Consider the following 13,229-nt stretch of genomic DNA (forward strand, 5'->3'; position numbering starts at 1 on the left):
CCTGTCGCCAGGAGCCTGACATTTGCCTGCTGTGGGATTTCAAGTCTCCAGGACACCCCACCCCCTCCCCGACGGCCAGCGTGCCCCCAACGCCCTGGCCTCCCCCACGTGCTGGGTGGCATGCCTACCCCAGGACCACATGAAAAGCCATTCCCCCAGGGTGTCCCCACACCTGGGAAAACCGGCAGCCTGCCCGGCGCTGGCCCCGCCTGGTGGCTGGAACACCGGGCAAGATCAATGAACCAGGCTGGGCTCCCAGTGCAGCCACCTTGTTCCAATCAGGGCTGGGCGCCTTCCGCTCTGGACCCCCCCACTCCCCCCCGACCCCCCGCCCAGCCCCGAGCTGCTGCCCCTCCCTGGCCCTGCCCAGCAGCCCACGTTTCCAGCCCCGTGACCCCTGAGAAACAGTGCCCACTGCCTGACTCCCCCTGGCTGCAGCCTGCCCAGACCTGGGCATTGGAAGGACAAGCTGGACGACGGGGCGGCCGGAGGAACACCAGGCCCGGGGCGGGGGCCGGCTCTGCTCCTGGCATTCGGGCATCAAGCCGTATGAGCCCCTCCCCCCCAGCCTCAGTTTCCTCAGCTGCACCTGGGGCTACCTCAATTCACCCCTCCTGGTTTTCAGGGCCCATTGTGAGCAAAGCAGAAGAGACAGAGGCAGGAAATGTTTTAAAAACTGTGGACATGCCCAGTACGGAGGAGGGGGGAGAAAGCAGGTAGGAGAAGCCAGTTCTCCCTTCATCTGTCTGGGTCCCTCTCAGCCTCCAGCTCTCGGCTCAGATGTCACCTCCTCTGACAGACCTTCACTAAGCACCTGCTCCAAAGTGCTGGTGACCACCCCCTCGCCCTACCCACCAGCCCAGTCATCTTCTGCACCTTGGCCTTCGTCTGTTTTCTCCAACATCCCAAGACACTCTCAAATATTGGTGCGTTTATTTGTTTACCTCCTTGTTCATCTCCTGCCTTTCCTGCTGGAATCAGAGCTGCATGGACCTCCATGCTGGTCTTGTCCAAACAGCCACTAGCACATGGGCTGTAGGTGCTCAATGAGTGTTTGCTGAGCTAACGAATCTATGCCTCCTCCCCGTCTGCTGCTCATTCCTCCTCTTCCTTTCCATCCCAGCTCCCCCCATAGAGCACAGGGCTCCCTGGGCATAGGACCTGGAACATTGTCCCCTGCGCTCACGAGGGATGGGCCCAGGCCTCTGTGAGCTAAAGGAGCTTCACATCATCAGGCCCATCCCTGATTTAACTGCGGCCTGAAGATGGGGCAGTAAGAGGGCCCAGCCCTGACCCCAGATCTCTGTACCGTCTACGATCCCCTTGTAGAAGCCCCCTCAGGTGCAGCCAGAGACACACAGGTGACAAATGCCACATTCTTGCCAATGACAAACTCAGGCCAACAGCAAATGACAAAGAATGCCCAGTGTCTGAGCCTGTGGCCTAGACATGCCAGTAGGGTTTATAAGCCTGTGCAAGTCTCTATTTGGCTCTGCCCACATCCTCAACACCTCCCAGAGGGCCATGGGCCTGGTAGACCAGGAGGCTGATCTCCCAGGCCACACCCCCCAACCCCAGCCATCCAGCCCTGCTGGCCTCTGGTCTCTCGGGGTCACCTGTGGTCCCAAGGCTGCTGCTCTGTCTTGCTTCCATGGTGTCTGCTTTCCACGCAGCCAGGCCAGGCAGCACCAGGTGCTGGGTGCCAAGTTCAGCTCCCATGTTTACCCTCAGTGTGAACTGGAGTGAGTTACTAACCGTCCTGTGCCTCAGTTGTTCTAGTGTTATAATGGGGATGATGATGGGGGCCGAACACATAAGGTGGCCGTGAGAATTAAACGATATAATGCACGCAAAGCATAGATAGCATTAGTTACTTATAATTGAGGGGCCCCAGGCCCTGGGATGAAGCTCCTGGGGTGAGCAAAGCACAATTTCAGAGTCAAAAGATCTTGATTCAAATCCCAGCTCTGCTGCTTCCTGGCTCGGTCCAGGAGGCTTCCTCAGGGAAGTCTAGTTCCTCGCCCATAAAGTAGGCCCACTGACACGCATCTGGAGGACTACTGGTAAGATTTAAGTAGCTTAGTAGGGAGCGTGCTCAGCAGGGTCTGGGTACCCAGAAATGCCCCATTTGGGGTATTGCCATGAGGAGAATGGCTTCTAGGGCCAGCAGATCATTCGGCTGAGATTGAACTGATAGATGGGACAATCTGGTTGAAACAGTGATCTGGCTGAGAATAAACACTCCTCAGTTTTGACACACCATGGGCAGTTTTGCAACTGTATACAAATGTAGACATTTTTGTCCGTTTCTTTTTTAGAGAAACTTTGGGTGAGCAGAGCTTTTTCTATTTTTTACCTTTTGCCTTTCTTTTAGGATGTTTTATTGTAAACTATAGTAAAGGAAGAGGCTATAAAATATAGATATTGTTTAAAGAATAATAATAAACAGACGTCCAGAATAAATAATAGAACAGAAGCCACCGTAGCTGTGGCTTCCAGACCAGGACACCCAGGGTACCTGACAGGCTAAGGTGGACTAGGGAGTGAGAACAGGGGTACAAAACCAAGACTTGTGTAGGGGAGAGCGGGGCTGGCAGGCAGGGACCTCAGAGTCAAATCCAGCTGCCAGGGAGCCTCCTGTGTGACTCTGAGCAAGTCTCTGACCTCTCCTGGATGTCAGTAGCCCCAGAACTGTCATATATTAACATGGAATTCTAAGGCAGCCCGAGTGGCTCAGCAGTTTAGCGTCGCCTTCACCCCAGGGCATGATCCTGGAGACCTGGGATGGAGTCCCACATCAGGCTCCCTGCATGGAGCCTGCTTCTCCCTCTGCCTGTGTCTCTGCCTCTCCCTCTGTGTCTCTCATAAATAAATAAAATCTTTAAAAAAAATAACATGGAATTCTAGAACACTGATGATGGACCATCCTCCTGAGGATCAAGTGTGGCCCAATGCACTTATCTCCCTGATGAGGTGTCTGATGCCCAGATAGGGAAGGGAGTTATCCAGGGTCACCCATCAAGAAATAAGGGGATGGCTCCTCTGGAGCCAGCAGCCAGGTCCATGAGCCTTGGGCCTTACCCAGGTTATAGGTCATGACAGTCTTTAGGCTCTTTTCAGCCCCAATTTTCTAGGACTCATTGAGGACTGGGACTCCTTTGAGTTGATCAAGTTACAAGGTGCAACTGTTTCCCCAACCAGTAAGGGTGGCAGAGGAAGGACTGGAGCATAAACGAGTAGAGGAAGCTGCAAAAAAGAAATTCCAGATGTTTAGAACCCAGAGCTGGTGAGGGGTGGGGGATGCCGGGACTCCTGCTACATCCCAGGCCAGACTCGAGGCAGTGACCCACTGAGAGCTAATATATTTACGAGTGGAAGAAATAACCATAAAACCGGGGCACCGCACCCTGCCCCCCGGCCCCGGCCCTCTGGGTGGATCCAGGCCCCCGTCACTACCGTACAGCCTGGTACTGAATGTTCTATTAGCCACTGGGCACGCCTGTGAGCACCCTCACTTCTCTGGCCTCTGTTTTTCCTTCTGTTATATGAAAATAAAATTTAAAAAAAAGCTTAAACACTTGTATTGCCACCTCCATGGAGCATGTGAAGATGAAATATCGCAGAACGTGGAGTGGTTAAGCCATTTGCTTTGGAGTAAGAGGGACCTGACTCTCAATCTAGGCTTCCTTGCCACGTGAAAGATTCTCTGAGCCCCAGCTTCCACATCTGTGCAATTCGCGGGATTGTTTTGAAGTCTATCTCAGATAATGTGGGCAAAATAGGTGCTCGGAAAAACACTCCTCCCCAGGCCAGGGGAGGTGTTGCAATTGGCTGATGGGGTGGCTTGTGGGCAGGACCAGTTACATAATTGGGGGGGCGGGGGTGCCCAGCGCAAAATGAAAATGCAGGCCCTTTGTTCGAAAAGTCAAGATAATTTTGTGGCAGTGAGGGCAGAGCATGAGAGTGAGCAGGGGGCGCTTCTGCAAGCGGGACGCTGTACAACCTCTCGGGTCACGGGCCCGGGAAGCCAGCCCTGCCAATGGGACAGGCTAGGGCAGCTCAAACCCAGCTCAGGTGGAGGGGCTGAGGGCCACCGCCTCTCCCCAGGGCCGCAGCTGGGATCACGACTGCTGAGCCCTGCCACTCGGTGGCCACTGGAAGCAGCATAAAAGACCAACTGTTCTCCACCTCGTTATGCCCCGTTTTTATCTCATGCCATGCATACAGCACATAGTTGATTTCTTTCCGCAAAGGGCTGCGCTTTTTTTCTTTTCCAAGGGCGACGCTGGAAAGCCATGTGGCTTTTATTGCTGGCAGGAATGTCTGAGGCGTTCCTTTACCACCACATGAAATGGAGCCGTAATCTTCATCTGCGTAAGGCCAAAGCCCCCGGTCTCCTCCGAGCCATCAGCCTCTGAGATTAATTAGGGCTTCACAAGGACTGACTGTCATTAGGATCTTTTTGGGGAGGTGGAAAATCCCTAATGGGACTGGCTGGGCTGGGGAGCCACTGGGTGGGCGGTGGGGTGAGTAGGGCCCGCCACGGAGAGGAAGGCACCTTGGACCAGAGTCAAGGGTAAGTGGTGGGAGGGGGTTCCAGACTCTGCCCCTGGCCTAGGCTGTGACTCTGAACCAGACCCTTTCCTTCCCTGGGCCTCAGCTCTGCCTGCCTGACAAATGGGAGATTTGGAAATGAAATCGCAGAGTCCAGTTGAGGGGCATCATCTGACATTATAAAATTCTGAATCCTGCCCACAATTCTCATGCCAGGATTCTAATTCTTTTCCACGACCATAACTTCAAGCATCGGACTCTGGTCGAAGAGAACAGAGTGTGGGGCCAGGCTGCCTGTTTGGAATCCCAGCTCCTAGCTGCCCAGCTGAGTGACCTTGGGCAGGTTTACGTCTTCCCTTCTCTCATCTATAAAATGTGGATGATGACTGGATGTCCCCGATAAGAGTACTGGGAGGCACAAATGAGCAGAAAGTGTGGGATCATGCCCGGCATGCCGGAAGAGCTTAACTGTTGTTGTCAGTAATGGTTAGCAGAGCTCAAGATTCTAATCCCGTGGTTCCAATTCAATTCCAAAATTTGGTTTCTGACTGGCTCCCATTCTTGCCATCTGATTAAGGTTTGGAGACATTTTGAACCTGAAAATCCTCCCGTCTTTCCTCCGTCATAGGGAGTATAAGAGATGACAGCCACTCAGAGGAGCTCTTTCCCTACCTGACTGCCAGAGCTGAAGCCCCATCCTGGGCTGGGTAAAGAGTATGCCCTTCCCAGAGCGCTCCTGGGCTCTGAGTTAGCCAGGTCAACCTCTCACCAGACTCTGTTCCTCACCCCACCCCCACCCCGCACTCCATGGACAATCCTCTGGTTTGATGACTGCCAGCAGGGAGCTCTGCACCCACTCATTGATGTGGATCGAGAGTTTAAGGCGCTCTGACCAGCCAGCTGAGCAGAGATAGAGTCTGGACCAAGAAGCGCTGTTGAAAGAAGGGCCCTCTGGCTCTGGGGCCCAGGGTGGGCAGCTCTTCACTCCCTGATCCTCAACTTCCCCATCTATAAAATGGAGACTATAAAATACCCTGCAGAGGCATCGTGAGGGTTGGCAATAATCAAGGTAAAACTCCCAGCACACAGGATTCCAACTAAGTAGGGCAATTATTAGTCATACACCCAAGGGCTTTACCAGAATTATTTCCCTGTTTCACAGATGACCAAAGCGAGGAGCAAGGAGGGCAGTAGGAAGACCAGACCCCTTGACGGGAGCCAACACCAGAGCCCACGTCCCCTGCTACTGACGGGGCCTCCCTCCCCTCACCTGGCCAGGCTCATGCTGAGACCATCTCTCTCCATCTTTCCCTCTTGTCTCTCTAATTCCCCAAGCGGAGTACCCTCTCAGGAGGACCTACAGGGGAGTTGGGGTTGGAAGGGTCTGCTGGTTCCACACCTATGGCTGTTTCCCTAAGGCTATTCCAACACCACGGTGATAGTTAACGTTTATCAAGTGCTTCCAATATTTATACGCCGGCTCTTCCCAGTATTTTATTCAACCAGCAAGGGGATGCATAATCAGGTGGTGCCTCTGATCCCCAAACTCTGAGTCAGAGCAGACTTTTCACCCCACTCTGGTTCTCCCTAACCCAGAAAATATTGCGCAATGTTTCTCTTTGTTTAAATGGGCATGACAGCTACCCCACACCATTACTGGAGTGGAATGAAAACATGTAGTTGCAGCCCAAACACAGGGGCCTGGGCACGGTAATCCCTCAGCCATCCACGCTATTGCCTTTTCCCCTCTTCCCCGCCCCTGCCAGGGGACCATGGCTCAGGGGGGTGCCAAAGTGACACAGGCAGTCAGTGGCAGAGCCAGTAGCTGCATCCTAACCACAGGGCTCTCTCCAGCTCCCTCTCCCTCCCCTCACAGTCTGGCCCTTTCCAAAAAAAAAAAAAAAGCCACCCTGTAATTTGAGAAGCACACTTGTCCTTCTGCACATTAGGGAGCCTTCCAGAGAGCCTGCCCAGAAAGAATTCTCTGGGGTAAGGGCCCCCAACCCTGCCAGCAACAATCCGTTGACCATATTATTGTTGTTTTTCATGACCCTTTCTCACTGATTTTTATGGTGTGTATAATAATATATATGCATAAACATACATATTTGAAATTGGGATGCAGGCAAGTCTTGGTTTAACTGGCAGTATTTTCTTTCTTTTTCTTTCACATGGAACAGTGATGGCATTTTAGATGTGGTGAAACGCAATGCTCCTCCCCTCCTAGAGGGAGTCTTTAATCCTCTGGATTGTGAAATGGAGCGATGAGAACCACCTCCATTCACTGAAGGGGAAACCAAGGCTCGCTGAGGGACAGAAGTGTCCTACCTTAAGTTCCAGGCCACCAGGAAGGAGGGCTTCACCAGAGCGGGAATGTGGACGCCAGGCTGGGAGAAATCATTAACGTCTAGAAGACAGTCCTCTGCTAGTAACGGGACTGGGGCTCCTATGAGACTTGGGAACACAAGCCTCCTTGGGGACAGGGAGGTGGCTAGCAGTGTCAGCTGAGACCCAGTTCCTAGTCAAGAGAATGTCTGCCTATAGGGGGATAGGGAGTAGGGGCCAGTGAGTTTCCAGAGTGAGGGTCTAAGAGCTCAGGGGAAAGAAGGTGAGTCTTAACTCAGGCAGCCCTGTGAAGGTTGTTGGAAAAACCCTCCTGCAAGTCTCCTCTGCCTGGAAGCAGGTCAGAGACATTCCTTACCTCCCCCAGGCAGCCCCTAGGTGAACCAAGGTGTGGGGGAGCAAGGGACAGGATAGCCACGGACTAGGCTCTGAGTCCTGACAAGCTCTGAACATAAGAACTGGATATTTCACCAATGGGAAATGTGAGGCCCCCAAAGAGGAAGAGACTTGCCAAAGGCCCCCAATAAGGGGCAATCAGGCCTTATTTTTTCAGTGTGATAACAGTGACAGCTTGCATGGATGGAGCACCCCCTATGTGCCAGGCCTGTGCTAAGCACCTTACACACGTTTCTGTAAGGAGGCCACTATCATTAGCCCTGCTTTACAGATGAAATAGATAAGGGTCAGAGAACGTTTAGGCAATTTTACCTAGATCACGGTAGGTGGTGGGAGAAGACAAACTGAAGCCGTGGGACTGCAGGCCCAGGCCCCTTCCACAGCCCCTTCTGAACATCTTAGAAGATTTTCCATATCAGGTCTGTCCAGCGTCGTGGCACCCTTGGGGGATGCTCACCCTCCCCTGCTACTAGACTCTTGAGAAATCAGACCTGCCCTTGTAAGCTCTCTGGCTTGTGGGGAGACACATGCAGGCACCTCGTTACCACCAACGCCTTTAGAGTGCACTCCTAGACACTCTCAGGTGGCCGGAGGAGGGTGCCCTGACGCAGGGTCATTTTGATGTCATGAATCCCACTCCCAAGGTCAAAGGATGCTGGTGGGAGGAGTGGCCCCCAGATCCTGAGTTCTGTGGGCTTCAGGTTTGCCACCTCCCAACTCTGGGCCAAGGTAGGCCCAGACCTCCTGGCTTCCCCACCCTGTTGCAGACAATCTGGGGTGCTCCTATGTGGAGTCCTTCAAGAGAAAGCAGGAGACTTCTACACCAGTCCACTCACTGGAAGAGGGAAAGGAGGTGGCTAGCCATACAAAATGGGGAAGGGAGAGGGTATCCACTGGTCCCATGTAAGGGAGTGGGAGTTGTCCAACTGTCTCTCGAAACAGCACAAAGAAAAACAGAGAGAGGGGCGACTGTAGCTCTCTGTTGGTCAGGGATGGGGAGGAGGTAGATTAGCCACAGGGAAAAACTGGGAATGAGCCGGCCCCTTCTTGTGCGTGTCCTCCTCACCCTCTGGCCCCTCAGAATGGGACAGGAGAGGACTCATTTCAGGCAGGGAGAATGTTCTGCAGGTGGGAGGGCACAGGGACTGTGGGGTCCCAGACGGGCCCAGTCAGTAGGCATCTGTGCCCATCAGAGGCAGGCAGGGCGCAGGGAAGCCTCCGGTCGGACACAGAGCCTGGCCGCAAAGATGGTGAGCAGTCGTAGGGACATCGGTCCAGAACGGGCAGCTCATAGGAGGCGGGCCATGGGCCTGGCCCGGGGCGCAGCTGGCTCACATCTGTGGGCAGGGCCGGCCGGGCAACCCCGCGGCGGGCAGAGTGCAGGCGCCAACTAGCGGTGGCTCCCGGAACTGCTCCCGGGCCGGCGGGCCCCCGGCGACCTCAGGCTGGAGACCCGAGCGTCCCCGGGTTCCCGCGCCCACGCGCAGCGAGCACCCTCCCGAGGGCTGCAGGCAGCCGGGTCCTGTGCCGGGTGCTGAGACCCACAGGAACCGCCTTTTCAGGATGTCCGTTTGCGAAGCCGCCGTAAAATGAGGGAGAAATCAGGCGGAGGGACAAGTAAGGGCTCGGGTGCAAACCGAAACCACTAGACGCAACGAATTTACAAACCCCAGCCGCAGCGGGTCCTGGCCCCACGGCCGCTCCCGGGCCACACGCGTCGCCCGCCCGCCCCGGCCCTGGGCCCTAACTGGCCACAACTTGCAAGGCCTTTTGACGGGAGGCTCCCAGAGGTTGGGGGCGCCTAAGCTCGGGTCCCTCGCTTTCTTCTGGTTCTGCCGCTACTGCCCGCGCCCCCGGGAGCGCGAGGCCCTTGGCCCAGGGGCCCTGCAGCTCCGAGACGCGGGCTCTCTAAGATCCCGTGAGGGTCCCTCGCGGTCCCCGCCTCCGAATGGCCCCAGGGGCTGACGTGAGGCTACGGCAGGGGCAGGGACCAGCTCTCCAGGTGGCCGAGGCTGGGCCAAAGCCTGCCCGCCCTGGAGCGCACGCGGGGCTTGAATTCGTTCCGCAACGACTTAGGCGGCGCGCCCTGGGCCGGGGTCAGATCCGGGGCGCGATCCTGCGGCCCTTCGGATCCTGTGCTCCGTCGCGTCCGAGCCTTGGAATTCGTGGGGTTGCACCTGCCGAGCCGGGAACAACGAATACTCGGCTCAGTCTCCAAAAGGGCGGCGGCGGGGAGAGTCGGCGCGCGTTCCGTTCGTGCGTTCGCTCCCGAGGCTCCAGGGAGCCCACGTGGGGCGATAACTCCGAAGGCCTGGGGGCTTGATCTTTGCAGTCCCCTCCGCGCTGTAGCCTTTCCCTAGGCCTGAGCCTTCGGCCTGCGCGGCGGGAGAGGCCAGGGCTGTTCGCCGGGAAGCCCTGGGAGTCGCTGGGCCGCGCAGGCGGGGGTGCGAGCGGCGGCGCCTCCGCAGAGCAGCCGCACGCCCGCGGCCGGAGCACAGCGCCCGGGAAGGCGGGGGCACAGGCCCTCGTGGGGCCCGTTCGCATCCACGCGGTGGAGCAAAGCTGCCTCCTCCCGAAGCCGGGGCCCTTAGCGGCGCAGCCCGACCGCGTCCTCCGCACGCTCGTCCTGCCCCGGACCCGCGTCCTCTTGCTCGACGCAGGACCGTGGCTCCGCGCCGGGCAAAAATCCGGGGGAAAACACGCCCGTTTGCAGGCCCCGCCGTGTGTTTCAGACTCACAGGCCGCCGCCGCAACGAAGTACGACGAAGCGAGGCCTGCCCGGTCCTGAGAGTTGTTTTGCGGGGAGAGCGGAGAGGAGCGGGGCGTGTCACCCCCCAAGGCAGATTCCGGGGGCCCCGGGGACACCCGTCGGTCCCGGGTTGGCACCGGGGCCCAGGGGGCCGGGCCCAAAGCCGCCGGGGGCCGGGAGCTGCGGAAGCGGCTGGTGGTCGTGGAATCTCGTGTGCGGTGGAAGCTCTTGGGCCAAAATAATTTGTGGGACAGCGCAGGGCAGGGGGGAGCGGGGGAGGGTGAGAAACCTCCATGGGGCCGCTCCCCGCTCCGTGCCACCGGCCTTGGAGCCCCCCCCAGGGCCCCCGAGCCCAGAGCGCAGGCACCAGAGGCCGAGGGAGCTGGAGGCGGGGAAGGCCGGGCCACGGGCTGCAGGGAAGGGGCGCGACGAGGGGAGCGGCGGCCCCCGCGTGGGGGGACCGCGGCCCGGGACCAGCGGCCAAGGAGCCCTGCGCAGGGCCTGGGCGGCTCAGCCAAATCCTTAGCGTCGGCCCCGCGCCCCCGGACTCTCGAGGAGCCCCGGGCTCACGCGCCGGGCCCCCGCTCGGGCGTCCTCCCGGGGCGGGGCCTGCCGCCCCACCCCTCTGGGCGGCCCCCGGCGGTGCCCGTTCCTCCCCCACGAGCGCGGCCGAGGTGCCGGCGAGGGGGGCTCCGATTGGCTGCGCGACGCGTCGCTCGGGCCGGCCCCGCCCCCGCGGGCCCCGGGGTACTAACCCCGCGCGGCGCGGCGCGGCGCCGCCACTTGATTCTCGAGGATTTGCCGTGGGGCTGCGGCCGCGCGGTCGGCGGGGCGGCTGCGCGCGGGCTGCGCGGGCTGCGGGGGCTGCGGGGGCGGCGGCGGCGGCACAGCGCGCACGGGCCCCGCCGCGGCCGAGACCCTCGTCCCTCCGCGCGGGCCGCGGGCGCAGGATGCGGGGCTAGCGGGCCGGGCTGCGCGCCGCCGTCGGGGCAGCGAGGCCTCGCTGCGGGCGGGCCCCGGCGGGGCGTCCCCGGGCGCCGCCCCCTCGCCCCGAGGCCCCGGCCCGGCCGCTTCTGCTTTCCCGCTGCGCCGGCCGCCCCCGGGGAGCCGCGCCGCCGCCGCCCGCCCGGCGCGCTGACGGCCGCTGTTATGCGTATTCCCGTAGACCCGAGCACCAGCCGCCGCTTCACACCTCCCTCCACGGCCTTCCCCTGCGGCGGCGGCGGCGGCGGCGGCGGCGGCAAGATGGGCGAGAACAGCGGCGCGCTGAGCGCGCAGGCGGCCGTGGGGCCGGGAGGGCGCGCCCGGCCGGAGGTGCGCTCGATGGTGGACGTGCTGGCGGACCACGCGGGCGAGCTCGTGCGCACCGACAGCCCCAACTTCCTCTGCTCCGTGCTGCCCTCGCACTGGCGCTGCAACAAGACGCTGCCCGTCGCCTTCAAGGTGAGTGCGGGGCCCCGGGGTCGGGCGGGCCCCGGCGCGGGGAGGGAGGGGACCACCCCGCGGCCCGGCCCCGGGCGCCTCGGCCTCGCCGCGCGCCCCGCCCGGGGACCCTGGCGTCCCTCCCGCTGCACCGGGCGCGCAGCGCTCCCAGGGGCTCGCCCCTCCGCGGCCGGGAGCCCTGCTGAGGGACGAGGACGAGGACGAGGAGGAGGAGGCGGGCGGCCCGGGCTCCGCGCCTCTGGGCTCCGCATGCCCCCGACACAGCCCGGCGGGCAGAGGGGCGGAAGAGCCGGGGCGCAGGGCGAGGACGCGGGCGGCGGGGTGCGCAGGGCGCATAGGGCCTCCCCCCTGCCGGCACCCCTCCTCCTGCACCGCTTCAGAGACACTTCCTGCTCACGCCCTCAGCCACTGGCTTCTGAAATTTTACACCGGGCGACTCTAGGGCTGGGGGGGGGGGGGGGGTGCACCGAACCCTAAACGTTTGCAGCGGGAATCCCGAGCGTCGGGCACAAGTGGGGGGCGCTCCCACCCCTGGCAGCCCCCAGTCATTCAGAGGATCTTTTTCTCTCTGCTAGGGAGTAGGCGACTGTTTCATTTTCATTTTTTTAAGGGGGCAGCGAGATGAAACGAAAACGCCTTGGTTTTCCCCTAAACCTCTCACAGCTGCCGTGAGAAAGGGCAGGGCAGGAAGGGCCAGCGGCTGGGGGTGGCGGGTGCCCGAGGTGGCTGGAAACAGCGGCTTCTGGCAGCTGAGGCCATCCTTGCTCCCCCATTAAGATGACTCCCAAATTGGAGAAAAAAAAAAAAAAAAGGATGAGTGGCTCTTGGAGGTCTCCGGGGTGACATCTTAAAATGCCAGTGGGGAAAATCTCCCCGGGAGGGGGGGTAGGGGGAGGCCCGTGTGACTTTAATCCTCAGATCGGAGGTTTTACTGTCACTTGGAGCTTAAAAGGAATCTTTGAAATTAAAAGAAGACAGGATGTTGACAGGAAATCTGGCCTTTTTAATCAGACCCCAAACATTTTCTCCTTGAAATTTTTACCATCTGGATCCCTAGTCCCTGCACGCGGTGGCCACGTTTAAATGGCTGTGACTACATTTGCAGTGTGATTCCTTTTCAAAAGGCATCTGCTTCTGCACACTGCTTGGGGTGAGGGGTGGGGGAGACCGTATTAGGGGGGGGCATCTCCACCGCCATCCTGCAGTTCCCAGCAGGTGCATCCTCCTGCTATCGAAAGCCCCTCTCTCACTTTAAAGGGGGTTTTCTGTACAACGCCTCTCAAAACACTGGTTTGTTTTGCATTTTTGCATTTTCCCTGCATAACGAATTCAGGCTCTGCAGAGGCCGGCAGACTGGGCCCGCGCCGCATTTCAGGGCCAAATTTCATACCCCAAACGGCTCTTGCATTAATTGAGCGTGGGGAGCAGTCCCGTTATTATTGTTGTTATTATTTTTACTTAGAGACTTGGTTGCTAGGAGCACGTTGATTCCTCTTTTGCTCAGGCCGAAGGAAAAGAGGAAAACTGCACCCCACACCACACTGATGAAGCTCATTCACAGCTCCCGCTTAGATTCCCTGAAAGGATCGTTTCTCAGGACATGGCTTCACCAGCTAATCTAGGATTTGGGAGTGGAAGGCAACGATTTTGGCATCTTGTGTTTGTCATCTGGGGGGAAGGTGTCCATTGCCCTTAAGCCTCTTCTCCGCTCTGCCTTTGAGAAATCCTGCAGTGCGCCTGGGAC

General features: G+C 59.0%; 1 protein-coding gene across 1 annotated transcript in view; it reads left to right on the top strand.

The window, feature by feature from the left end:
- RUNX3 (RUNX family transcription factor 3) overlaps positions 1 to 13,229 on the top strand; it is a 60,406-nt gene that overhangs the window by 20,127 nt on the left and 27,050 nt on the right. Inside the window, exon 3 of the mRNA XM_038531559.1 lies at positions 11,208 to 11,485. Coding sequence (XP_038387487.1) covers positions 11,208 to 11,485 — 278 coding nt within the window. The remainder of the gene's footprint in view (positions 1 to 11,207; positions 11,486 to 13,229) is intronic.

The sequence above is a fragment of the Canis lupus genome, chromosome 2, assembly GCF_011100685.1.
Source record: "Canis lupus familiaris isolate Mischka breed German Shepherd chromosome 2, alternate assembly UU_Cfam_GSD_1.0, whole genome shotgun sequence".
NCBI classification, from domain to species: Eukaryota; Metazoa; Chordata; class Mammalia; order Carnivora; family Canidae; genus Canis; species Canis lupus.